We start from the raw sequence: 27,780 nt of genomic DNA, 5'->3' as shown, positions 1-27,780 counted from the left end.
TCCACAGAAGGGAGGGAGAGAAGGGCCGGTAGGAGATATACTATTTATTTCCTCCCTTTAAGCCTTTGTAGAGGACAAGCGAAGAAGCAGTTGTCATTGCCTGGCTGGTGCAAAACGAAGCAATGTGTTCCGTGAATACATCTCATTGTCTCAGTCCTTTGCAAATTTTCTCTCACACACAGTGATACATGGACTCTCTGACTCTCGTTAAGCCCAATTGCTAAATAAGGCTGTTGCAAACCCAGACCTGCTAAAAATAGCCAAGCGTTCTCGTGCCCTCCTTGACCTTCCAGATGCTCCCTCTCGTGCAGCCAGAAAATGTGGTTTAAAGAAGGAGAGCAATAGCTCTTCAGATGACTTTTGCACCTCCAAGGTCCTGGAGGGACATGCTCCCTCCCTCCATTCTCCTTTCGAGCAAAGTGCAGGATTTAGTACTCATCTGGTAGAGACAACAAGCTATGGAAAGCTAACATCTTTTTGCACTGCATGATTAGGTGTCAACAAGACTGTCCTTCATCTCGGAGTGGGGAAACCAGTTCTCCAGTTGTTGGAGACTCCAGTTCCCATCAGCCCCAGCCAGTGCATGGCCAATGGTTGGGGATGATGGGAGCTGCAGTTCAGGAGCATCTGAAGGGCCACAGGTTAGCCACCCCAGATTTATCTAATGCAGGAGCATTCCAGATGTTATTGACAAATAAACCTAAAGCAACCGACATACAGTTGTACCTTGCTTCTTGAATGTAATCCGTTCCGGAAGTCCATTCAACTTCCGAAACATTCGAAAACCAAGGCACGGCTTCTGATTGGCTGCAGGAGTTTCCTGCACTCAAGCGGAAGCCGCGTCGGACGTTCGGCTTCCGGGAAACATTCGAAAACCGGAACATTTACTTCTGGGTTTTCGAAAACCGGAACACTTACTTCTGGGTTTTCGGCGTTTGGGAGCCAAAATGTACGAGTACCAAGGCATTTGAGAACCAAGGTATGACTGTACATACATAACTTCTCAGAAATCTCAAGCTTAATAGGGCTTAATCTCAGGAAAGTGGGTAGTATTGTAGACTTACACTTTTAAGTTTAATACACAAAGCTAACAGTGGAATTTTAGCTGCAAAGTTCATATGTAGTGCATTATAAGTTTTAAGGGAGCAATCCGAAGGTGAGGATGGGTAGGAATGTGAGGAGGGCAGTGGTCTGGGGAGTCACTGTCACTCATGAGAGTTCCACCATTTTCCACCAGGAATCTGGACAACCTTTGACTAAATTTGTGGTGCTGGGCCTGAGAGACAGTAGGTGGATCCCCTTGGTGTATCTCCCTTCTGATTGCTCATGGATTTTGCAATACACATAATCTAAAAGGCACAATTTGTGTGCATGTATATAATATTCTCTCTCTCTCTCTTTTATGGCTGTCTCGAAAACAGTATGCTGCATTTGATGTTTATGGTCTTTAGACCAAATAAACTGAAGCAGAAAGAAAATAAATAAAAGCAGAACTCCAACATGATCGAGAGGTTGAATATGTGAGATGAGTGACGGTGGCATGGCAAGGTTGGATAAGAGGCTGGCTGAGTCAGTGGAGTGGGTGTAACAGCAATAAGTTACACCTACAGTGTGGGTTAAACAGGGCCTTTCCCATGTAAATATCATATACCCCCCCTCCCTCCTGTTAGTACATCATCAAAAGATTGCTTCAGTGCAATGTGTTCTGCACACCCAAAAATGCAGCTCACACTTGTTTCCCAGAGACTTCCACCCATAATAAAACCTTAATACATCTTTTACAGATAATGCAACAAACTCTTTGGTTAAATGTATGTGCCCTGAGGGGGGAAAAAACTGTGTGTAAGTTCCACATCTGATTCACATGCACCATACAGTTGCATAATGGCTTCCCATTTTATCAGAAGATTCGTTGGTCTAGCTCACCTGTCATTTATGAAAGATAATATTTTCTGATGGTTGTTGTTTAATGCTTTTTTGTGGATTTGGTTTTATGGTTTGGATATTTCATTTGCTGTAAGCCACTTTTAGTTTTTCTTTTCGGGGTGGGAGAAAGCAGGACACACATTTAATTATTTTTTTTTAAGTCTTCTGTTCATTCTTTCCTTATATACAGGGCAGTAACGACCCATGACTTTGACCTGGTGGGTATGGAATATAACAACAGCATTGGAGAAACTCTTATAGGCAATTTCATCCAGCCCAGTAGAGAAAGTAATGGGCCAGTCCACAACCACTATCCTGCCTATCCATCATTTTGATTTTGAGGGTTTCTTTAGGATTTTTTGGTGGAGGCATCCTAGCATGCCGCTCTCCAGCTCAGCTGGCTTCCTTCAATTATTTTTGTCTTCTGCTTTTGCTAAATTTCTAGGGGTATGTGTGGAATTTATATTCTGCCTTTCCTCCAAGGAGGTCAAGGTCAAGTACATGATGCCCCACTCTTGATTTATCCTCTCAACAGCTATATAGGGTGAGAGATGACAATTTGGTCCAAGTCACCTATTGAGATGCATCACTGATCTGGGATTTGAACCTGGTTCTCCCCCATTCTGCTTCTACACGCTAATCTTTATGGCACATGTGAAACCCTCCAGATATTGCTGAACTACAACTTCCATCAGCATGGACATATCTGGGGGGGGCAGGAGGAGCAGCTGCCCCCCAATCAAGTAAATCAATAAAAATATTTAACTAACTGAGGTTCTGCATCTGGAGCAACAAAGGTTCCCCACGTCTATGGTGCATTTCCATTGGAATATTCAGCATAACTAGAAAGTGGAGAAGTCAACAGAGTCTCCTCTACAGTTTCCTAGGCTCTCTAGTTCTCCAGCTGAAGATAAAGGTGGGGAGGAGAAAAGTGAATTAAGTTCAGTGTTATAGCATCTGCTTTGCATGCAGAAGTTGCATGCAGGTAAGGCTGGGAGATCCTTGCCTGCAGGGCCACACATGAGGCAGACTGAGGTAGCCGCTGTGGGAGAAAAAGTGTGCGTGTTTGTCTGGGGGCTAAATTAAATCCATGCACACCCACATCCTGCCGCCTGCAGTTTTAGCCAAATAATGCCTGCTCCTATAGCCTTCTAAAATAGGAGCAAAGGAGAATGAAGCAAAACGTGAGGGGGCTGAGAAGCACCTGCAATTCAGGCATCGGTACAGAGCCCTCACCTCTGTTGAATATGTGACAACAGCAACATTTATTCTAATAACTCGGCTGTTTATTGTTTACAGCTGCCCAAGTCCAGGGCCGGCCTGCCCATGCGGTAGACTGAAGCAGACGCTTTTGGTTGTGGAATCCTGCTTTGATGGCTATGGCACCAGCTTCCGGCAAGATCATATGGAACTCTTGTGAGATCTCATGAAACTCCCGCGTGATCTTGCGAGAACTTGCCGGAAGCCACTGCCTTATGGCCCTGGTAAGTGAAGCTTTGGAGGGAGAGGGCAGGTGTTGAAACCAGATGGGCCACTCCTGCCCAGGGCAAAGATCTCAGGCCAAAGAATTAAGCTTGGAGTTTATTCTGGCCCAACCACTTAACATAGGTCTCTGCCTCGAAAATAAAACAATCCTACTCAGTTCTCTCACATGACCTACTTATGCTGAGCCCTTCTGGGCTTGCCTCTTGAAGAGGCAGTATACAACACACACACACACACACACACACACACACACACACACACACACACACACATCTACGCATGTACCCTTGGCCCAGAAGTTGCTGAATGGCTTCCCACCCTTCCCTGTCAACAGTTGCCATCAGCAACAGTTGCCATCAGCAACAGCAGCCCACCTGTGGCAAGGATGGGGAAAGGTGTGGCTCCCCAGGTGTTGTTGGCCTCTGTCTCCCACCAGACCCAGTTACTGAGGCAGAGAGAGGAGTTTACCAGAGGATGCAGGCAGATTTAGCCCCCAAAGGGATGGTGGCCTTGAGGCCTGAGCAGATGCATCTTTACTTCCTCCCATAAAAGTGAATGACTGGAATTTGTGATGCGGTGGAGCAAAACCTGCTCAGCACACAGACAGCAGATGCTTTAGTTTTCATCAGCCAGATAGATTATCCTTTAAGAAATTAAGGTATTGCGAATTCAAGCGAACGAGGCACATTACTCAGCTTCCTTCATGATTTTTGTTTCTTAGCTTGAAGGGTTGCTCTATTTTTTTAAAATCTCTACTCAAAAACAAAAACACCCCTTGCATACACTACCTTGGATATCATTCCCCAGAATGGCAATGTATGCATCTTTTCAATGAACTTTAAGTAAATTATTGTTTGTAATTTGGGTCCCCTGCATTCATCTGTAATTATATGTTTATACTGCATTCCTATACATGTTGCATCAGAAGGAAGTCCCACCGATTTTAATGGGATTTACTTCCAGGTAAATGTGTATAGAAGTGTAGCCTTATTATTAACAAATGAATTATAACCAACAACCATTGGCCCTCAAACTAAAAAATAAATAAAAATCATACCCCAAAAGTGGGTCAAACCTGAAGTTCCCGTTTATAAGTACCACTTAATTTGAACAGGGCTCTCTCTCTCTCCCCCCCCCCCCCGACAAAACTATTTCTTAGGCTCTGGAATTTATGGCTACACAAGATGCCTTTGTGCGCATGCAAAGGGCCTTGGCCTCATCGCTCTAGAGTAGCCAAGCCACAGGTGGGATGAGAGGGATGCGATGCTCTCGAATGCCTGATCCCGACCTTTTATTTAATCAATGAAACACGGTCTGCGCGTGAATGGAAGCGCCTGCGTCCTCCTCCTCTCCCTTTCCTGCGTTATCTGGGGGAAATGCGCCTTCCATCCCAGCAGAGGGCAGAGCCGCTTCCCTCCATCAAGGGCATGCTGGGTGATCATTTCCCGGTGCCTGATCTCGAGGGGGGGGGGGAAAGAATCCCTCTTTAAATACGATTGAGGAAGGAGGGGAGCCTGTGTGTCTAGTGCCTGCAGGGGAAAGGACAAGCCGGTACTTGAACTGAGCAAGCGTCTTCTGCTACGCTTGCTTGGGACGGTGTCAGGTGCTTTCTGTCTCCGACTCCTGAGCAGCTAAAGTCCAGCGTCTCGTTTTGCACCCGCCCTTTCCGCGCTTGTGATCCGCCTGCTCGCTTCGCTTCCTCGGTCTCCTTGGCGCTGCGTTCAGTTTCAGCCTCGCCTTCCTGCGTTCCGGAGCAGACCCAGAAATGCCCGCTTTGATGCTCTCGCTGGCGCTGTGCGCCCTGCAGATGTGGCCAGCTGTGGTCGGCGGCCCTCCCCAACAGCGGTTCGCCGTGCTGGACAAGCACTGGCCCCTGAGGCTCACCAAGGTAAGGGGCCAGCTGTTCGGCATCTCTTGCGGGGTGGGAGCGCGGGGTGGAAGAAACACCACGGACAGAATCATTGCCCCACACAGGAAGAATAAGGATATAGTTCTGAGTTCCTCCCTTGCGGTTTATAAATCATTTAATGTGCCAACACGAATAGAAGTGCAGTTGCTGGAGGAGGGATTATTATTGTGGCCCATCTTTTAGTCCCTGCCTAACAGCCGTGTCATGCTTATAATATTTTATTCTCTTGTTAATTATGCTGCCTTAAATGTGCATTTTATATTTGACTTCTCTTCGCAGTGTTTTCTTTTGAAATGTTTTAGAGTTTGTTTTTTGTTAACTTTGTGTTAAATATGTATTCTGTAGTTGACCTCCTTTGTAGTGTTTTCTTTTGAAATCTTTTGAGGTGGTATTTTGGTTTCCTGTTAACTGTGTTGCTTTGACTGTACTTGATATCTGACTTTCTTCAGAAATGTTTGAGTCTGCATTGTTTTATTGATGTTTAATATGCTGTAAACCGCTTTGAGATTATATTTCTTAAAAATATAGAGCGGTATAGAAATGAAATAATAATTGAAATTAAGATTTTGGAATGCAGAACTACTGTAAAGAAAATCATCAAATCTAGCACGTGGGGGGGGGCAACTTTATCTAAATTATATAATTCTGGATTTGAATGATTGGTTTTAATTGTATTATAAATTGATACTGTTATAATGAGGCTATTATTGGATTGTAATTGAAAACTAATAAAACTTAATATTAAAGGGAGTGTGGGATGGGGGGTGTCGTTGTTAAATGGGAAATATTCGGGTGGGGGGCATGTCTCCAACGTTTGCACACTGGTGGTACCCATCTTGGCACTGGTGTGCTATGATTCAGTCCTTAAACTTCTGTTTCAATAGGCAGCCACAATGACTCTGCATATGCTAGGTTTAGTGTTTCAGTTAATGCTTGCCACTTACGGAAAGTGAATTAGATAAGTGTTAATTGGATAAGTGTTAGATGTTCATCAGTGTGATGGTGTGGCATTAATAGGTTTGCATAACATAGTCCAGGAATAATACGTGGCGCTCTAATTGGGCCTGCTTGACTCCGCCAGGATAATACTGTGCCCACTAGTGACAGGTGGAATGTGGAGGATTACAATCTGCCCAGCTGACGCGGGATGGATCAGAGCCAGTTATTGGCTTGGAAGGTTTTCAGACTGTAACGATCTGTGGTAAGCTCATCAGGCGTTATTGCTGTGTCATTCAGCGGCAGCATCTTGACCCAGGCGAACATGGCTACTTGCAAAGCTACACCTGGGTCATGTGGACTTGTACAAGTCAAGATGTAAGGTAGTAATTACAGTTACAGTGTACAACTTATTTGCACCAGGTTTTCCTGTGTGTCTGCAGCTGTTTGCGTTCCCATTTAATTCACAGACCACAGGACATTGCCCTCAAAGAACAGTACAGCGGTACCTCGGGTTACATACGCTTCAGGTTACAGACTACGCTAACCCAGAAATATTACCTCGGGTTAAGAACTTTGCTTCAGGATGAGAACAGAAATCGTGCAGTGGCGGCGCAGCAGCAGCAGGAGGCCCCATTAGCTAAAGTGGTGCTTCAGGTTAAGAACTGATCTCCGGAACGAATTAAGTTCTTAACCCGAGGTACCACTGTAGTCTCAATACTTACCCCCTGTAAATTTAGGTTTGCCCAAGATAGGGGAAAATGGGGCTCTAAACTGCTCCACCAGGGTCACAGGCTATTTGTTTCAGTGTTTGGGGGTGAGTGGATTAATGGTCACTTTCTGCTATTCTCCTTTCCATGCCTGCTGCTTCCTTAGTGCTTTAATTCCCCCCCCCCCCCAGCTGTGGTCATAACTATTTCCGGTGCTCTCCCGATCTTTTTGATCCCTCAGATTTGCAGAAAGCCAGAAAACTGCAGAAGCAAATCATATTTAAAAAAACATCACCAGATATATTGGGCAGCAATCCGAAAAGTGTGTGTTGAGTGTTTACAATCACTTTAATTTCTTTTCCAGCATGCCAGTAATGGAGAGTCAGGCACTTAGCCCCTCTCTCTCTCTCTCTCTCTCTCTCTCTCTCTCTCTCTCTCTCTCTCTGTTCCCTCAGATTTGCAAGAAAACTGTGCAAGCAAATTTACAAGTTGCCTGATGGTGTGCTTTTGCAAACTTCTTGAGTGGGGAATCTTTTTTTAAAAAAAGGCTCTGTGCATATGCCTTGTCAGTATTTAACTGGAGTAATAGAAGCAACAAATTTGAAGGCAAACACAAGCACAAAAGGGAAAGCCTGCTGTTATCATTGGGAAAAGAACAAAGTTGTTCCTCATATGCAAATTCACATGTGTGGGTGTGGATTTCTGTGGTCTAATTCAAACTGGTGGGGTAGGATGGGGGGAGAGTTAACAGCAGAGTAATGCTCAAGTGTGGACAAGCCCATGGATCGTAGTAACTGTTGGTAATAGGAAAATGCCCAAGGCTTTGCAGTTGAATGTGAATTTGAATCAGAATTTGCCTACACTCCCCAAACCTCCCATTGCTCAATATGCTGATCTGTCTTTCTTTCCATTTCATTTCAACCATAAAAATGATGTTGCAAGTGCAGTTAGATGTCTCTCTTGGCACTATGTGACTAAGCAGCGTACTGCGACTGATCCTCAAATATTATAGCTCAATTGGTAGAGCATAAGACTTGTAATCTCAGGATTGTGGATTCGAACCTCACGTTGGACAAAATGTGCATTGCAGAGGGTTGGACTGGATGACCCTTGTGGTCCTGTCCGACTCTACAATTCTATGATTCTCTATAGCAATAAGATCCTGAAGCAAGTCATTTGTTCTATCTGTTCAGTGCTGTGTATAATATAAGAGTTTCTACATCAAAAATAAGGTCCGTATAGTTAAAGCCATGGTTTTCCCAGTAGTGATGTATGGAAGTGAGAGCTGGACCATAAAGAAGGCTGATCGCCGAAGAATTGATGCTTTTGAATTATGGTGCTGGAGGAGACTCTTGAGAGTCCCATGGACTGCAAGAAGATCAAACCTCTCCATTCTTAAGGAAATCAGCCCTGAGTGCTCACTGGAAGGACAGATCCTGAAGCTGAGACTCCAATACTTCGGCCACCTCGTGAGAAGAGAAGACTCCCTGGAAAAGACCCTGATGTTGGGAAAGATGGAGGGCACAAGAAGAAGGGGACGACAGAGGACGAGATGGTTGGACAGCATTTTCGAAGCTACAAACATGAGTCTGACCAAACTGCGGGAGGCAGTGGAAGACAGGAGTGCCTGGCGTGCTCTGGTCCATGGGGTCACGAAGAGTCGGTCACGACTAAACGACTAAACAACAACAACAACATCAAAAATGGGGAACCTGCGGGCCTCTAGATCACTTCAGCTGGTGGTTGGGCCCTGCTTATATGCAGATGCTGAGAACTGAAACTGTGATCTTTTGCAGTCAAAACATGTGAAATACAGCACTTCTCCATTCCACGCCTTGAGTCCACGTGCTACCTCGGGAACTTGTTTTGTTAAGAACATTTGTTCCATGTCTGAAAAAAGAAATTTTGTAGAGGTCATGACAAGCAGAAGTGTTTCTTCCATAACCTAACTGTAAACAGCCCCCTCTCCAATTCGTTGTTTTTTTTTGCTACCTCTGAATTCCAGCTTTGTATTAGTAGCAACCTTCCCAAGACATTTAAACATTGGGACAAAACTTTCCTGTCTAGAATGGTTTGTTTTTATTATCTTATTTTATTAGTTTATGAATCACCTTCTACATAGGTCCGAAGGCAATTTACAAACATAAAAATAGCTGAGAATAATTTTAAAAAGAGTACCCAAAATAAATGGTGATAGGTTAAAAATGATACAAAATGAGCAATACAGAATTATGTGTACTCAATTCCTGTACTGGCAACATAGGAAGCTGTCTCATACTGAGTCAGACCATTGCATCCCATATTGTCTGGCTCTCCAGGGTTTCAGGTAAGGAATTGTTCCCAGGAGCTGATCTGCATTGTCAGAAATGCCACGTAGCATTTTTGGAAATGTGCTGCTTCAGAATTCAGGCATGCTATTATACGATGGAACTTTCTTCCGTTTCAAAACTTTTATGCCTGTGGGAAGCTAGCATAGAATCATAGATTTGGAAGAGATGCCCAAGGCATCTCTACTAAAGCATCCATGACAGGTGGCCATCCAGCCTCTTCTTCAGTGAAGGAGAGTCCACCACCTTCTGAGGAAGTCTGTTCCATGGTCAAACAGCCTTTTCCATCTGTGACCTCCGTGAAGTCCAAAATGAAAGGTTAGCTGTTTGGTCAAATGTAACCAGTTATAAAAGCCATGGGTATTCAGTACTTTAATTTACCCTTTCAAAAAAATTATCTTTGAAGGAGGAATGTCGTTCTTTAATTACAAGGGCAAACCAACGATAATCGTCTTGGTGAGTGGGGTGTTGTTCACTGCCAAAATGTTTCGGATAATTTCCATAACCAGCACTATAGTCCACATTTCACCAGTCACAGAAGTCAGTTACAGAGCTAATTGTAGCAATCACTTCAAAGTATATTGCGTAACTGTGGCTAACAAACTGTGTCGACATGCTGATGTGGGAGGAGGGTTGTACATTCTGAGCATATATCTGAGCAGGATGGGAGAAAGCCAAGGTTATCTTGCTTCTGGAATGCCAATGCCTTCCCTCCTGACAGTTCTACTTGCTTTAGGGCAAAAGCTAGGCCTGTTTAACAGGACCCACAGTGAACTTGAGAACATCAGCTGATGTCCCAGTATCCTGTCAAATTCTTTACTACCTTTTGAAGTAGTGTACTCTTGCCGATTGCTCAACACCAAACTACTGCCTTGCTCTGGATGTTCTAATTATCATAGAATTGTAGAGTTGGAAGGGACCTCGAGGGTCATCTAGTCCAACCCCCTGCAATACCGGAATCTTTTTGCCTAATGTGGGGCTCGAACCCACACCCCTGCGATTAAGAGTCTCATGCTCCACTTACTGAGCTATGGCAACCCAGAGTCTCTGCATTGACCACTCTTGAGGAGCACAGTAATTGTTTGTGGAAGTCCCCATTTGCACCAGCAGAAAACTGAAACCTCTTTTCAGTGTTGCACTGAAGACCTTACTGGCATGCCCAAACCTTTTTGTTACTCGATATATTTTCATGCTTTGTTTTATACTGTTGTAAACTGCTCAGAGGCTTGTGAGTTTGTTTTGCGGTGAAACAGTTTGTAAATGTTGTCAGATAAAACAAAAAATAATGCCCGGCCTTAGGCATGTTTTGGCAACGTGGCTTTTCATTTGCAAAGCTACAGTGGCATATGGTTGCCCAGTATTTTGGTCCTTGTTGGGCTACGTGGGTGGTCAAGGGACACTTTAGACTACGCTTCCTCAAACTCAGCCCTCCAGATGTTTTGAGACTACAATTCCCATCGTCCCTGACCACTGGTCCTCCTAGCTAGGGATCATGGGAGTTGTAGGCCAAAAACATCTGGAGGGCCAAGTTTGAGGAAGCCTGCTTTAGGCCAGCAGTGCCTCACTTGTGGCCCACTGGTTTTTCCTTGACTCAGCTCCCATCATCCCTGAGCATGGGCCATCCTGGCAGATGGGATTTGGGTATCCAACCGCCTCTGGAGGGCCACAGGATTCCCAACCCTGCTCTTAGACCACCACTTTTTAGAGAGAAAAAAATCTCAGCCGAGAGCCTCATGAGAACACCCTTCCATATCACTTATTTAATGTTAAACGTTGGGAGTCTGATCTCTGATAAAGGACCCTAAGCTGAGAAATGGGATGGGGGAGCCTTAGAAGGATACGTGCCTTTCTCAAGGTTGGTGAATCACTGAAGTTGGGCTGTACCCCAAATGGAGGACAGTGGGCAGCACACCGTGAGCTTCACGGAGTGTCTGAGGAGTGCTGCGGCTCCAACATGTAGAGGCCTGGAGTGCTGTGTGATGAAATAAGATGTTGGTGCTGTACTCTGTCAAAAGAGATCCTTGGGAACATCTAGGCAGGTGCCCTTGAGACGACAGAGGTTTTACGGGTTGGGGCCAAGGGGAGTTGCCCCAGTCTAACCAGTCTGTTCAATGGCTGAATCAAATGTTGGGAAACTCCTAAGCCCAAAAAAAGCACTTCTGGGAATGAGCTGGAGTCTCGACGACAGGCATGCTTGCCAGGTGTGCTGGATTCTGATTACAGAGCTTAGGAAATGGACGTCGCCTGAGGTGACCTTAAAAGTGCCGTCATCACCTGCAGATGAACATGGATCACTGGCATGCTTGCCGACAAAAGGGGAGGGGAACAGCCCTCCAATAGTGGTGGGAAATGAATTGAAGACCACCAAGGGCAAGCCTGCCCAGCCATCCAATTTTATTATGTGCATTTGTCTTAAAATCTGTTGGTTTCGTCTACTTTTGATAATTTTATTACATCTGCTGGTTTTGTTGCAATTTTTAAATTAAAGGTTTCGTGCCTTTTTGTTTGTGAGATTTTTGTTCTTGATTAAGTGGTGCAGAACTTTTGCCAAATAAAGCCTCTTCCTGCGGTATATGGAGGCTGGCGTAAGGCAATGGCATAGTCTGCTTGGTGCAGCATTGCCAAGTTTTCCAGTACTGTGACGCCTGGGTAGATAGAAGCTTGTTTGTGTTATCAGAAGACAGGAATGCAAGGTCCACGGAGCATTGTTTGAAATAGGACTCCCGCTTTCCTTAACCAAGGCCTGCTGGTTGGAAGATTCCCTCAAAAGTCTGCTTTGGAATCTTCCGCTACGTTCACCTTTGCTTTACTTGCTGAGTGTGATGCAAAGGGCCAGACTGAGTACCTTCCTCCACTTTAAGCTTCACACGTTTATTCTAACGTATTTTCTCCTCTAAACCCTTCAGATCCAAAACTTCGCATGGCAGAACTGTGGTCCCCCCTCTGATCCTGCTGTAATCAGGAGTTTGTCCATATCTCCAGATCCAGTTTCGATGCCGGGAGATGTGACAGTCAGTGTAGCCGCTGCTACCACTGTGGCCCTCACGTCACCTCTGAAGGTATGTATGTGGAAGGCCAGTGGGCCAAGCCAGGCAGAAGTGGTTCCTTCACACTGGGAACAGTTTCAGTGCTCTAACGAGGACAAACATGACGTGTTTGCAACTATGGGCTCCTCTGCGCTTCCGTTTGCCTCACTACTTTCTCCCAGGGAAACCCGCTGTTTCACACGGAGTCAGAACAATCTGCAATGGGGTTTTCCACAGGTTGCCGTTTGTTCCCATTTTGCACTAAACCGCAGGTTTACCCAAGAAAAGAGGCGGGACAAAGGGAAAACTGCTTGGACCTGTGCTTTTTAGGCATGGGACAAGTGGAAGTGTGGACTGAGGCCTATCTGGGACTGGCACTAGATTGCATTGGGGCATCAGGAATGCCAAATCCAGGTGTGGACCACAGCTTTCCCCGCTTCCTTCCTTTTTCTTCCCCTCCAGAGTTGTGGTCAGAAAGAAGAAGGACAGGCATGGGGAACTTGAGGTCTTCTAGATGCTGCTAGACTTCTGCTCCCATCACCTCTGACCATTGGCCGTGCTGGCTGGGGCTGGTGGGAATGAGAGCTCAGTAGCAGGAGCTAGCATGAAGGATATATTCGAGATTTACAGGCTTCTTTTCTTTTCTGTTTTTGTTTTCCAAGTAAAGGAATTTGATATGTAAGTGCATGTCAAGAAAATATGAGCCAAGAAAATGTGATCTGGGAAAAAAAGGACTTCACTAGAAGGGACGAGTCTCTCTCATTGACATAGCATCTCCGTCCGAGTCTCTGAATGGAGAACTGAAGTCATAGAATCATAGAGTTGGAAGGGACCCTGAGGATCGCCTAGTCCAACCCCCTGCAATGCAGGACTAGGCAGCTGTCCCATACAGGGACTGAACCTGCAACCTTGGCATTATCAGTACTGCTCTCTAACCAACCGAGCTATCCAGTCCTTTTTAAAAAAAAAATAATAATATTTATTGCTTTTAAAGATTACAGAAAAAGAAGAAAAGAGAAAATTTAAAGACAAACGAAGAAAGAGAAAAAAACAAAAACAAAAAAGTGAAAAAACACCACAATACAATACAGTATACAAATAATATAAACCCCAACCCAATCCCATTAAGCTAAACACATAAATAAATCTAAACAAAACAGTTTAAAATACATCTCTCCTTTTCCATATTCTATCCTTCATTTCCTTGTTTCCTCGACTTCCTCACATCTCCCTTTTTGTATTCCCATTCTTCTAATTATTTCAGCAAATCCTTTCCATCTTTCTCTGTTTTTTATCGTCTTGTAAATAGCATATTTTTTAACCTTATTTCCCTTTAAAACTAAATTACTTATCTATTCTTAACTTCTTCTAACATTTCTACTAAATCCATATAATAACATTCCACAATTTTTCTAACAGTCATTAATTTTGCAAAATTTCTAAATACAAGCTTTAGCTTCCCAATCTTCCTCCACCCTCTCCTCTCCCTGGTTTCGGATTCTGCCAGTCCTTTCCGTCAAACCCATATATTCCATCAACCTGGAGATCTTATGTCCGAGGCTCTTAATTCTTTTCCAAGTCCCTACTGCGAATCTTCTTCATATTCTTTGATGCTCAGGAGCAAATCTCGGGAAAACTCCAACCAAACAGAACTTTTGTTCCTTCTGAACAGCTCAGCCAAATTTCCATACTTGAAACTAAGGTCCATAGGGTATTTCAGAACGTATTTCAGGATTCCTCCAAGTCCATAGGCCCCCACAGCTTCAAGCTCCTCCAGGCCCCAACCCATGTCCCAAATGTCAGTTAATCCCTGGATAAAGGGGTCTTTCCAACTTTTCGTTCTTCAGTCCAAGCCAGGGTCCCATCCTCAAGCTCTGGTTTTTGCTAAAATCAACCATGCAGGGCCTCCATTTGTAATCCTCGATTTGCCTCTGTAGAACTGAGGATCCTTCTTGAGTTACTTTAAGTTTCACAACGGCATCTTTCTCCTTTTCCTCCACCATTTGTCTTGCCAAGATATTTTCCTGTACCAAGTCCATGTTGTTGCTTGCTTTTTGATTCAAGGTAGTCACTTTCTGTTCCCGGCTGTCAAGTTTGAAGATCATGTCATCTACGTTTTTGTGCAGCTGTTCAAGTGAATGCAGTCCCAATACCTTCTCCTATCAGCATTTTGAATAGTCCAAGGTCAATCTCTGATTCTCAGAAACTTTATCTTGCAGCTGGAGTTTACCCTGTTAAACTCCTGTAACAGTTTCACATGCTCCCTCTAGAGGGAAGCAGTTTCAAATTGTATCAGTTATTTCAGTCACAGAAACAGTTTCGATTTTCAGTTATTTTTCACCCTTTAATAAACTCAGAAGAGATCAATGGAAACAGTATCTTTCTAATTTTAAGTATCTGTCAAATCCGTTCTGTCAGTGAACCTTCCCCAAACGTCATCAGGCAGACCGTCCCCAGGTTCAGAGCAGTGGTAGTTTACTTTTCCCTCTCTCCTGCAGGTTCTCCCTAGGTCCACGGCTTCCCCCTTCTTCTCCTGCTTCCAAGGGGGGTTTGATATTTTTAACCAGTGGAATTTTAATCCTTTATCCAAAAACTTTCAGAGACTTCAGTTTGTAACGCCTTTGCTTCAATCTATTTACAAAAATGGGAGGCGGACTTCCTGTTTAGAGCCTTCCCGCTACTTTGCCAAATTAGAATATTTGAAGATCCAAATTTTCCAGTCTACTCACGGGTAGTTGTTTAAAGTCCAATTGTCCACAGGAAAAAGTCAGCGCTCTCCGGCAACAGCAATGCGGCTTCACTCCGTGAAAGAAGCAGTCGATTCAAAGCACCGCGCCACTCACCCCACGTCGCTCCGGATCCCCAAAACAGGGTTTCCCCACGAGTAGGGGAGGCGCAAGAGGTGCCAGCCGAATCCCAAGTTCACAGGCTTCTCCCACCTGTGATTTCTGTGGGTCTCTGCCTTCGCCGTGGCGGTCAGACCCTGCTTTTCATGGAGCAAGTTCCTCCCGATCGGAGGAGCTCCGCCATTGCCAGAGGCGTAAACCCGGAAGTCTCCGAGCTATCCAGTCCTGTGTTTAAATGGGAAATATCCCTTAGGATAAGGCAGAGGGGTGTGCACTGCCTTTCTCCCTGTAAATCAGCCAGCATAATACAAATCTTTAGATGGGACAGGGCTTGTGAAAAGCTCCTGAGGCATGTTTTCCCTAATAAGAGGTTTCCCTTCTCTAATGTGCTAATGTGGGGTAATTTGAGCCTAAAACATCTAGTCATTAGGTAGACATATGAACATTTCTACTTGACATGTCGCACAGGCAGGCTGAGCAGAAATGGGAGCTTTCTTCTGCACAACAATTCAGACCCCTTAACAGGCTGCGATGGCCAAAGAAACAAAACTGGGACAACCTAGTGTTGGTCACTCTCCAGAATCCCCTTTTTGAAATAGAAGTATGTTGTGCTGAGTTGAGGAAACCCCTTAGTCCTGTGGCTGGTAGGAGCTGGCCTTATGCTGAAATGTTACTGTGCGGTTTTCAGTGGGATCAAGTTCTGCTGTTGTGGGTATGAAGCACTCGAAATTCCTGCTATGCTAACCACCGCTGAGCACCTGGCTGCCTATCAGCAGGAACTGGGCTGGGCCCAGCCGCATCCTCCCCTGTTAAGCAACTGCATGACTATAGAATTGTAGACCTGGGAGGGACCTTGGGGGTTCAACCCCCTGCATTGCTGGAATAGGATGTTGAAATCTGTTTCATTTGCATGTGTTAAGTCTCAACCTTACCTCTTAGTGCAGCCAAGTGGGGTGGGGTAGGGGGTGGGCTTGGGGGCTTGGCAGAGAACCCTGGAAGAGGCAGTGTCAGTATTGAAATGGCCTCCCTTTTGGAAAGATGGTGATTATTTATAGAGAATACTCCTAACGCAGGCCAAAACATGCTGGTCTGTGTTTGTGGGTTGCATTGAAGCAACACATCTGATCAAAATCTTGGTAGCTAAGATATGTATACAGTGGTACCTCAGGTTACATACACTTCAGGTTACAGACTCTGCTAACCCAGAAATAGTACCTCGGGTTAAGAACTTTGCTTCAGGATGAGAACAGAAATCGTGCTCTGGCGGCGCGGCAGCAGCGGGAGTCCCTATTAGCTAAAGTGGTGCTTCAGGTTAAGAACAGTTTCAGATTAAGAACAGACCTCCGGAACGAATTAAGTACTTAACCTGAGGTACCACTGTATGTCAAATGCCTACACACAAACACCTTCTCTTTCCGGGCCCTAGGCCTGGAAACTTTGATTGTGTGACTTCGATGATGCAAGTCGCTTGGGCCTTTACCTCTCTTGCTAGTACATACCTTGGGTTAAATGTGCTTCAGGTTGAGCGTTTTCAGGTTACGCTCCGCAGCGACCCGGAAGTAACGGAGCGTGTTAATTCCGGGTTTTGCCAAGTTGATGGACTACATGGAACTGGCGGAAATGACTGGCAGAATCCGAGACCAGGGAGAAGAGTCTGTGGAAGAAGATTGGAAAAAATTTAAAGACTATTTACAGAAACACTGTAAAATTAATGAATGTTAGAAGGATGCTGGAATGAAGTTATATGGCTTTAGCAGAAATGTCATAAAGAATTAAGTAAAAATAGATGGGCCAGAGGGGAAAAAATAAGGTTAGATTGTGTTAAGATAAATTATAGGACAAAAACTGAGAAAGATGGAAAGGATTTGCTGAAATAGCTAACTGAACTAGAATACAAAAAAGGGAGGTGTGAGGAGGTCGTTGAAACAAGTAAATGAAAGATAAGATATGGAAATGTTGGATGTGTTTTTAATTGTTTTTGTTTTTGTTTTTGTTTTGTTAAGATAAGTAGTGTTTTTTGTTTTTCATGTATTGTATTGTATTGTTTTGCTTTAACCCTTTTTTTCTTTTTGTAATCTTTAAACTCTTAATAAATATTACTTTAAAAAAAATAAAAAATCCGGGTTTTGCCGCTCACACATGCGCAGACGCTCAAAAATGATGTCACACGCATGTGTGGAAGCGACGAATCACGATACACGCACGCGCAGACATGGGTTGCGTTCACTTCAGCATGCGAACGGGGCTCCGGAACGGATCCCGTTCGCATCCAGAGGTACCACTGTATAATTCTACTGGTGATTTTCAGAGCTGTCTTTAATCTCATGCTCGTGTTTAGTGGTGGTATTCCTGCTTTAGAGGTGAAGGAAACAGGAGCACAGAGCTCCTATGTGTAGAATTATAGAGTTGGAAGGGATCTCTAGTCCCCCTACAATGCCAAATTTACATCTACAGAATCCCTGAGGTCATCCAGCCTCTGCTTAAAAACTTCCAAAGAAGTAGAGTCCACCACCTTCTGATGTAGTCAGTTCTGCTGCTGAGCAGCTCTTCCCTTCAGAGAGTTAGGTTTAGTCAGAATCTCCTTTCTTTTAATTTGGATCTGTTGGTTCGAGTCCTACCCTCTACAGCAGGATAAAACAAGCATGTTCCCTATTCCATGTGACAGCCCTTCAGATATTTGAAGAAGGCTATCGTATCATATCTCCTCTCAGTCTCCTCTTTTCCAGGCTGAACGTATCCAACTCCTTCAACCATTCCTCTTAAGGCTTGGTTTCCAGACCCTCCTCTGCACACGTTCCAGCTTGTCTGATGACCTGCAGGGAAACTGATGCACTCCACTGACCATGGGATAACCTATAGGACTTAACTAGCAGGGAAGCCCTTCAGCCTCCTTAAAGACCTTTCTTATAAGCAGCTGCACACTTGAGCTTATATCGGGCCTTTAGGCTACCAATTGTTTTTTGCCACTTCCTATCCTGTGACAGATTCCCTGGACAGCTGCAGACATGGAATTCTTCCTGGGTTGGTCCAGGTGCCACAGCAAACCATGATTTGTCAAGCAGACGGACTTGGTGTGAGGGTTCGATCTTGGTTCCTTTCCTGCAGGGCAAGCACAAACCATAGTTGGCCCGTTAGGCCAAAATGGCAAACCGAGGTTGCCGCAAACCAGGAAAGGAGGCGGGAAATTGCTGCAAGGGAGGGAGAAGTGTGTGCTTGGGTGCTCAGTCCGGGCTCACATTTGTAATTCCAAACCGTGGTCTGCCATTCCATCTTGCCACAGCAAAAGCATGCACCTTTCTCGAATGGGCTTGAGATATGAGAAAGAAGGCTGTGATGAGTCTTTATAACCAAGTAGATGTAGAGAGTTTAAACGTGAGGCATCGGAGGAAGTGCAAGTGAGCTTCACTTCCTTTTACGAGGCTTCAGATACAATATGGAAAGAGGAGGTGACCTCCAAAGAGGAACCTGTGTGTGTGCGCGCGTGCGTGCATGCATGCATGCACCACCTGTTTCCCATTCAGAAAGCTGTGGCCTTTTGCTTCATTCTCATTGTGGGTGCCACCATTTCTGGGACCCCAGTGGACGCCTTGCCACCCCTCCATTTACACTGCCTTCCTGCATCTCCCCACAAGCTCCCTAATTTTATTTTATTTTGCAAGATTCCTTTTTTGAAACATGGGGAAGAAGCGTCACAAGAGGTAGCATGACTTGCTTGTGTTTTCCTGTCCAGTGCTGCTTTTTAGGACTCTGGCACAACGGGACAGGAATCCTCCTTGAGCTGGGGCTGGCGCACTCTCCCTGGTACCCGTCCTATTTAGCAAGACCACATTGGTCCATAATGGCAATTCCTAAAGAAGGACACTGTCAGAGAACAGCTTGCAGGAGAAAAGACTTGGGGAGGCAATGCCGGGTGCTTGAGCAGTGGGATCAGGTACACCCTGGGAATATCCTTACACTGCCTCTGGTTTTCTCAAACTCTCCATGCAAAGCGACAGGTCAGGCAAAGGAAAGCACGAGAGCCAGTGTGGTGTAGTGGTTAAGAGCGGTAGTCTCGTAATCTGGTGAACCGGGTTCGTGTCTCCGCTCCTCCACATGCAGCTGCTGGGTGACCTTGGGCCAGTCACACTTCTTTGAAGTCTCTCAGCCTCACTCACCTCACAGAGTGTTTGTTGTGGGCGAGGAAGGGAAAGGAGAATGTTAGCCGCTTTGAGACTCCTTAAGGGCAGTGAAAGGCGGGATATCAAGTCCAAACTTCTCCTCCTCCTCCTCCTCCTCCTCCTCCTCTTCTTTTTCTTCTTCTTCTTCATGGTTAAACTGTGGAGGCAGTGCTCACCACCAACCTGGATGGCTTTAAAAGAGGATTAGACAAATCCATGGGGAGGAGATGAGGCTAGCAATGGCTAATAATCACAATATGTTCTCCGTATACTGTCAGAGCCAGTATGCCTCTGAAAGCTAGTTGCTGGGGAGTGCAAGCATGGAGAGTGCTCTTGCCCTCAGGTTCTGCTTAGGGGCTTCTCTCAGGCATCTGGATGTGAGAAGAGGAATCTGGACTAGATGGGTCTTTGGCCTGATCCATCAGGGCTCTTATGTTCTGATGACAGTGAAGATGCAGCTGGGGCAGAGGGCCATGGGCCCACTTAGGCGCCACGGCAAATGCCTGAATTCTCCGATGTTGCAGAAAAATGGAACTTTGCTCATTGAGGGAAATGCCTGGAATTATTATACAGAGCAGCCTTATGTTCAGTGAGAGGAAGGAAAATAGCTAAGCTCAGCTGCTCCCGAAACATCTCTGAAAGCAAGAGAGGCCCTGTGAGCTATCATGCAGGTAGGGCCTGTTTTCGAACCAGTTGGAGCTGGGAGGCTTAATTAGGGTTGTTCCTTGCTTATTCAGCCAGGTTGCATGTTTAAACCCAAGTGTGGCAGAAGTACATGTGGAAAAGATCCAGGGGTCTTGGTGGACCACAACCTTAGCTTGAGTCAATAGCGTGGTGCAGCAGCAAAAAAAAAGCTAATGATCTTCTAGGCTGCATCAACAGAGGTCGAGTGTTCAGATCAAGGGAAGTCATAGTCCCGCTCTATTCTGCCTTGGTCAGACCACACCTGGAGTTCTATGTCCACAGATTAAGAAGGATACTGACAAGCTGGAACACGTGCCGAGGAGGGGAGACCAAGATGATCAAGGGTCTGGAAACAAAGTCTTATGAGGAACAATTGAGGAAGTTGGGTATGTTTAGGCTGGATAAGAGGAGACTGAGAGGAGATATGAAAGCCATCTCCAAGTATATGATTGGTTTTTGGTTTTTGGTTTTTTAAAAACCCTGTGAAGAAGCAGCAGGTAGTTTCAGATTGAGAGGGTTTAACAGAAGCTGTTTACCCCTTCACTTTGTCTGTTCAGAAATGCACCCGCATGCGCACACACCCATCCACATTTGTTTTTCTCTCATTGAGAGGGAAGATGCAGAGGGCAGAAGGAATTCTGAGCAGATCAGTGTCTGGGAAGGAAATGGTTAAGCAGTTCCTCTGTACACAAGCACACTTTGAAGCAGAAGCTTTTCAAGATAAAAGAAGGATGGGAGGGGGGTGGTGTATATCTGGGACAAGAACTTGCTCTAATGTGGCCATTCATTTGTTTCTTCTCAGTTTTACGTATTGCCTCTGCCTGTCGAATGTTGCGGTGTTGTTCTGTGTTTCTTTATTGTTGCATACTGCCCAGTAATCTGTTACAGTGAAGGTCAAGTCAGGGGGGGAAAGCATAAAGAAATCATGAATTGTTGCTCCTTACTGCCCTCTTGTGGTGGTACCTAAGAGCTGACTCCAATCAAAGCTGCAAATTAGAGCCCACTCAGGTGCTTCTGGGGACTGACAAGTTCCCAGCCTCTGGTAATAAGAGGTACCGTATATTGATGTTATCAATGGCGATGATGATGAGGCCAACGATGAGGGATAATGGGAGCTGTGGTCTTTCAAATGATGATGGACTACAGACTCCCCAACCTTGGCCTATAGGTAGGATGGCCAGTTGTCCAAGCTATAGTAAGCATTGAGCTGTGGGTGATTTTTGAGGAGGAAAGTCGGAGGTTAAATTAATGTTTGTGTATAATGTTTACTTCTAGGGAGAGGTTGTTTTGGAGAAGAAGATTGGCGATATGTGGATAAAGGTCCCCTGCGTGCAAGATCTTGGCAGCTGCACCTATCAAGATTTGTGTGCCATACTGGATCAGGCTATTCCTCCTGGCCAGCCATGTCCGGAACCATTGCAGTCTTATGACATTCCTTGCCATTGCCCCTTCAGAGCGGTAAGTTTAAGCTTCCCCCTCTTGGGAACCAAAGAAACAAATCCCACATGAGATGGGCAGCTGCAAGGCATGCCACCAAATTCCACATCCCTGTGGAATGTGCAGGTCCATCAGAGAAGGACAGGGGTTCCATACAGCTGATAGGCTTAACCAAGGTTTGCAGTCAAATTTGCTGCATGTCTAATAATCAAGGAAGTACGGGGGCAGGGCAGATAAGAAAGCTTATAGATACATCTCCATGTAAAGATTTGAAACCCCCGTAGTGCAGTGCACCTATAATTAAGCCCCATGTGCATTAAAAGAAATTGGGGGGGGGAAAGATGAAGTTTAGTAAAGGAATGATGGAGCTGGCTGTCTTTCCAACAGATAGCTGGGTTTACTCTGGAAAACCAATACTTGGAGCCTGAAAGATGAGTTTTAAAACGGCATTTCTCATGCAAGTTTTGCAGACCTTTAATTCAGTCCAATTTCTGCCCAACTCTGCTCCACATCTGCAGCCTGTAAACCGAAAAGGGGCAGCCTACGAGGTATTTTTCAGGGATGCTTTTAGCAGCTCCTTGTGTCCTAAGGCAAGGTTCAGAGTTAGTGCATTGCTCATATAGGGACATCTCTAGGCGGCAGCTTGGGCCTTATATGCGATGGAGTAGTCAGAAACTGCTGACTCCAGCTAACCCACGCATGCTTCTAGAAAAGAGCATCTTCTAGATTTTGACAGGCTTGAGTGCATTGGTTTGTATGTTTTCAGTTGTGCAAACTGGGTGAGCCTGCTGGCTCCCAGTGAGGGGCTGGAATATTTCAGTGGCCATACCTATCAACCTGTAATTTCTCCTTGATTTCATACTGTAAAAGATCTGCTTATTGAGTGTTACCTATTGGCACTGTTAGTATACCTGATGGAGGGAGCAGAAAGTGTTGGCTGATATGGGCTGACAGATCTTTGTGTGTGTTTTCTCCTTTCAGGGTTCTTACAACTTGCCTTCCTCCACCTTCTACATCCCCACCTTGGATTTGCCTCCCATGCTCACCAATGGGGACTACAAGTTCCAGGTTGTGCTGAGCAATGGTGACCAACAGCTGGGCTGTCTCAGGTTGTCGCTTTCCCTGCACTCTGAGAGCCGGTGGTATTGGTGACTACAACGCAGGCATCTTTGGGCTTGAGTGCCACATTTCTTACTCCCCCCCCCTTGAATTGCTAATACTGAGACTTCTTAGCTGCAACTGCTTTTATGATGGCTTCTGAGGAGGAGCCAAGATGATGATGTGAACAGCAGCCTCTATCTTTCGCTCTGCTTTTTTAAAAAAAAATTCTTAACTTCTGCTGATTGCTTTTAATCACTTGGAAAAACCACCAAACTCAATGAAGAAATGTTCAGAAATATTTTTTTAAAAATCAGAAATTGAGATGTCTGTGCCTAACCAGTGTTTATGCATTGGTTATCATGAGGGCAGCTTTCCCTAACCTTGGTCCCTTCTCCCCCAAGGCATTGTTGGACCAGAGCTCTCATCATCTCTAAACATTGGCTAGGCCGGCCGGGGATGGTGGAAGGTGTGGTCCAATAATGCCCAGGGGAGCCAGTTGGGGAAGGCTGGATCAGGACCACATCACCCTGGATATATATGCTACACAGGGGTAGGGAATGCATAATGGCTATGCGGATAGATGTAAGTGCAGCTTCTCAGCTTCGTAAAGTGACACATGCATAATCTTTATGCATCACCGTCCATAAGATTCCTCTACTTCCCCAGGGTCTCAAACTATGGGGTTGTGAGAATACTGAAAGGTTGTTGGGGTATTCTGACAGGATAGCTTGAGCAGACTCATGAAGCAGTAACCAAGGGAAGAAACCACACTTCCTGCTTTCTGCATCACAGATCAAAATAGCCAGGCAGGCTCCACCATCTCCTCTGTATTTACTTCTGCAACCCCTGCTTGGTCAAGGTGGCTCCTTCACTCTGCCATACACCAAGCACACTATATGATCAAGCAGTTCTAATCCCTCAAAAGGCCCATATCTGTTAGTCTTGTGCTGCCTTGTGCATGAGGACTAGATCCAAGCAAGAGAGTGGGACAATGAAGAGAACTAACCCTTCTATAACACACACACACACACTCTCTCTCTTTACACCTCCTGATTCCAAACCATATATGCTGTTTCATGCTCCTGTTTATCTTCTGAACAGAACTTTGGTGCTTGGTTAGAGAGAGGGGTTTTTGGTGGGATTTATCTGTTCAAGTTAGCTTCTGATAAAAGCAGAAGGAAAACGCTCAACATAAAAGATCTGTTATGGTATTTCATGCAAGACTCTTGGCAACATTTCTGGAAAAGGACCAAGTGCTTGCAGTGCTCTCTCCCAAGGTATCTGTGGACAGTTTGGGGACTGTTGGGCAAAGTGACAAATGTCCATCTCTGTGGGAATTTTCTCTTCTTGTTCAACTAGAAAACGAAAGATGCTTACTTAACTTCTATTTCCTAAGGAACCAATTAATCCCACAGTGATGGGAGTCCGGGGGGGCGGCGGCGGGGGAATCTCAGATCTCTCTTATTTTCAAGGAGATGTGCTCTGGATTGAAGGAGAACAAAAATTCTAACATTCTAAATGGTACCATTATGAACCAAGTAATCTAATTGCATGAATCGGCCAAGTAATCTGATGACATGAATATAAGATGTATAGTTGTTGTGCCCTATGGTGACAGCTTGAGTACTGTGTATAATTTCTGTGTTCTTTGAGGTGATGGACAGATTTGCCGAATACATATTGCATGTGCAGAACTGGTAAGAGACTGTTACAATGAGCCTGGACATCTAGACTAAGAATTAGTCATTATTCTGTGAGCTTGCTTGGTTGGTGCTCATGGAAACTCTTCCCTCAACCTCCATAATGTGGGATGGAGCCCTTGGGTGTGTTTCCTCCTTTTCTTTTCCTCCACTTGCTTCCCTCCCAATGAGACCTTAAGCTTGTAGGGGATTGTTTTAAGCCTCACACGTTTTTAAGGATTTGTACCTGTACTCCGGGTATACCACATACTTTGCCCTGTTTTATTACCCTTGTTGGTACTGACATTATTAGAACTCTGCCTGAAGTATTCAGTGGGGGTGTTAATTGTAGTAACCCTCCTTACCTTGTGCCATACTGGATAGGCCATGATGACTGTGCACTTTATTTCACAGTGCCATCTTGAATATCTGAACTCCCCCAAAGCTGGTCCTTCCATGTTCCAAACATACTTTTGTGTCTTACCCATCTCTACCATGCACAATGTCTTCTTGTTCCCCTCTTATGCAAACAAATATTGAGACTCTGGGGAAAATGCATTGCAACTTATAGAAAAGCAAGAGTCTAAAGGAAGAACTACCATACCATCATAGTCCTTCCAGCTCACTGCTGTCTCTAGTCCTAACAAATCATTCTTCCAGTCCACTTAAAATATCAGCCTGGAGGGCCTAAGTCCTAGTGACAAATCCCTTTGTCAGAGCTAGACTTGGCAAGGCAGCATTGCTTTATCGGCGTAGGTTTTCAAATATATTTAATGTGCACACGTCCAGAGTCATGGGGAGTGGCACAAGAAAATATATTGCCCTCTAGCTTAAAAACAACTCTTTCGTTTCCTCTTGCATCACACAATAACCCCACAGCCTCTTCCAAATAATTGCACCCAAATGCATCAATAAAAAAGTGTTTCCCCACAGCACTGCCTAAGAGGTTTGCACACAAAACCACTGCTGTGCTGTCTTGCAATGTAAGCTGTCTTGCAATGTAAGCATGCAGTTGTTATTGTGCTCCCCATGTTAAATTGTCAGACCTGTGCCCTGGGTATATGGCAGCCTGCTAGTATTACTCCATATTTTTATATGACCATGTTGCTAAAGTGCCTTGTAAGCCTTAAATAATAATGGCCGTGGTGTGTCCAGATGCTGGATATAATCACATGGATAGATGTATAGAAAATGACGGATGTAGCATATGTACCTGTGGAATGTATTACTTAGGAAAACACCTTTCATTCTTCAAAAAAACCTTTTTGAGCTTGCTACATTTCACAAATAATCACAATTTCCTACTGATTTCATCTGCATTCTAATCATCTCTTAAATTATCTGTACCCTGAATGCTTAGCAGCGGCTAGCTGATTTATTTTGTGGTATCCAACTTTATGATGGGGGGAAAAATCAAGTGGCCTTTAGTGTTGATGCCATAAGGGAGTATTGAATAAAATCTTTTTATTCCATAGCTGCTGTGTTAGTGTCTGATTGGTCTACGATTGTGTACTTATGTGGAAGTGTGGCCATGCAAATCTTTGAGAGGGTCACAGTGACACATGCTACAACACTGAATTTTGTTGACAAAGAACAAACGTTACAATGATCACATACAGAAGGAGCCCACAGCAAATTCAGAAGACATTGTTGTCTGGTCCTGGGTTCTTGGAGCTTGTCGAACTGGCAATTTGTTGTGCAGGCAGTTGTATTTATAGTTTCTTACCACAAGCTGCTGCCACATCTTTTCAACATGTGAATCCACCTAACGGTAAAAATGCAAGAATAGAAAAAACACTATCAACATGGAGCCAAAAATTTATCAATCGTCCCTATAGGATCCTTTCTAACTTACACTTTTCAGCAGTTGCGTACACCTCCGTTTTATGTAAGTTTTGCATTTATCTTCAAGTCTTCAAATGCAAGGCTCATTTTAAGACTGGCCTAACTGGTGTTGCCTAGGCGTAGTACAAAATGCACCCACGCTGGAATAATGCATCTTTTTTTCACTATTTCCTCTTATTATTATGCTAAAGTAGATAGGAGAGAAATGCTGAAGGTTGAGGATTGGAGTATTACTGAGCCTTGCGCTGGGTCTTTACCATTTTACCATTACTCTACATAACTACATCTGGATAGAGTGGCTGATAGTTACACAGATTATGTAGTCCATTTAGCCTCAAACAGGATATTCTTGTTTATATGTAGCAGTGAATACAACACTGTGGAAATCCCATTATAAGTGAATATGCAATGCGTACACAAGCTCAGTTGAGTCTCAGACCTTGAGATGAATGCTGCTTGGTGGTGGCATCTGAGGAATCATCAATTCTGAATTGGGGAACTTACCTGGAAAGCAGCTTTTTGTGACCATGGAATGCAGGAAGCTGCCTTCTACCAAGTTAGACCCTTGGTCTATACCTGGGATGGGAAACTTGTAGCCCTCAAGCTGTGTATGACTTCCAACTTCCATCCGTCCCAACCTGCATAGCCAATGATCAGGAATTATGAGAGTTGATCTGGAGAGCCAAACATCCACCTATCTCATCCAACACTAGCTGGTTTTCCAGGGTGTCAGACAGAAGCCCCTTTCCCCCGATAGCTGGAGCTTGCACCTAGCACTGTCTGCATGCAAAGCCAGTCCTCTACCACTGAGCTGCACCCCTTCACCAGTCTGGTTTGGTGCTGTAGTCCCAACCTGGAAGCTCAGGAAGTGTCCTGGAGAAAACACAGGTAAGCTCCCATGCCCCATCACCCTCTCTCACTGTGGAATGGGAGCAATGTGCATTGTGCAATTTGTTCTGGTGGTCAGCTATAGAATGAGGCAGAGCCCAGCACAAGACTAGCACCGAGCAAGCCTGGCCTGAGGCGAACTGCTCCCAGTTCTTGTAGATAAGGTAAGAAGAGAGCACTGCGTGGAAATGGCCAGAGCCCAGCCCTCTACCCAGCCTAAGCTTTGGCTTGCTTTCTTTGAGCAATCAGGGTGTGGTTCTGTTCTTGTCATTAAAGCAAGTTGCAATTTTCAGCTTCTTGCCTCTGTCGTGGAAGCCCTTTAACAGTCGTGAGAGAGAGTCAAGACTGCTGTTTACACACACCACACCTTTTAAGCACATATAATTTTGATAGAATATATATATATATATATATTAATTTAATTTAATATGTTTTAATTTTTAGCCATGTTCAATTGTTTTTAATGATCGTCTTTGGCGGTTCTTCTTTTTATCTGCAAGCCACCTTGAGTACCATGGGGGGGGGGGGAAGCAGGGTGTAAATAAATACATAACAACAACAAGTAAGGGGTAATCAATAAGTACCCAGAAATCTCTGGGGGAAAGAGGCCTGCAGCATTTGTTGCAAAACTCTTTGAAACATAGCTCAGTTGGTAGAGCATTAGACTCTTAATCTCAGGGCTGTGGGTTCAAGCCCCACGTTAGGCAAAAGATGAACTTCGTGAGGGTTGGGCTAGATGACCCTCAAGGTCCCAACTCCAGGACCAGATGCAAAGAAGGCGAAGGCGACGGCGACGACCCGGTGGGGCTTCTGCAATTGCCGGT

The 27,780-nt window shown here is 44.9% G+C and overlaps 1 protein-coding gene across 1 annotated transcript; it reads left to right on the top strand.

Annotated features, from left to right (window-relative positions):
- Positions 1-4,512: 4,512 nt before the first annotated feature.
- GM2A (ganglioside GM2 activator) lies at positions 4,513-25,697 on the top strand. Its single transcript, XM_083603949.1, has 4 exons — positions 4,513-5,299; positions 12,200-12,352; positions 21,282-21,464; positions 22,425-25,697. The coding sequence occupies exons 1-4, from the start codon at positions 5,177-5,179 to the stop codon at positions 22,593-22,595; spliced, it is 630 nt and encodes a 209-aa protein (XP_083460075.1). The 5' UTR covers positions 4,513-5,176; the 3' UTR covers positions 22,596-25,697.
- The last annotated feature ends 2,083 nt before the right edge of the window (positions 25,698-27,780 follow it).

The sequence above is a fragment of the Podarcis filfolensis genome, assembly GCF_964270895.1.
Source record: "Podarcis filfolensis genome assembly, chromosome: 2".
NCBI lineage: Eukaryota > Metazoa > Chordata > Lepidosauria > Squamata > Lacertidae > Podarcis > Podarcis filfolensis.
The sequence above is the reverse complement of the archived record's forward strand: the minus strand, read 5'-3'. Positions and strand labels throughout refer to the sequence as shown.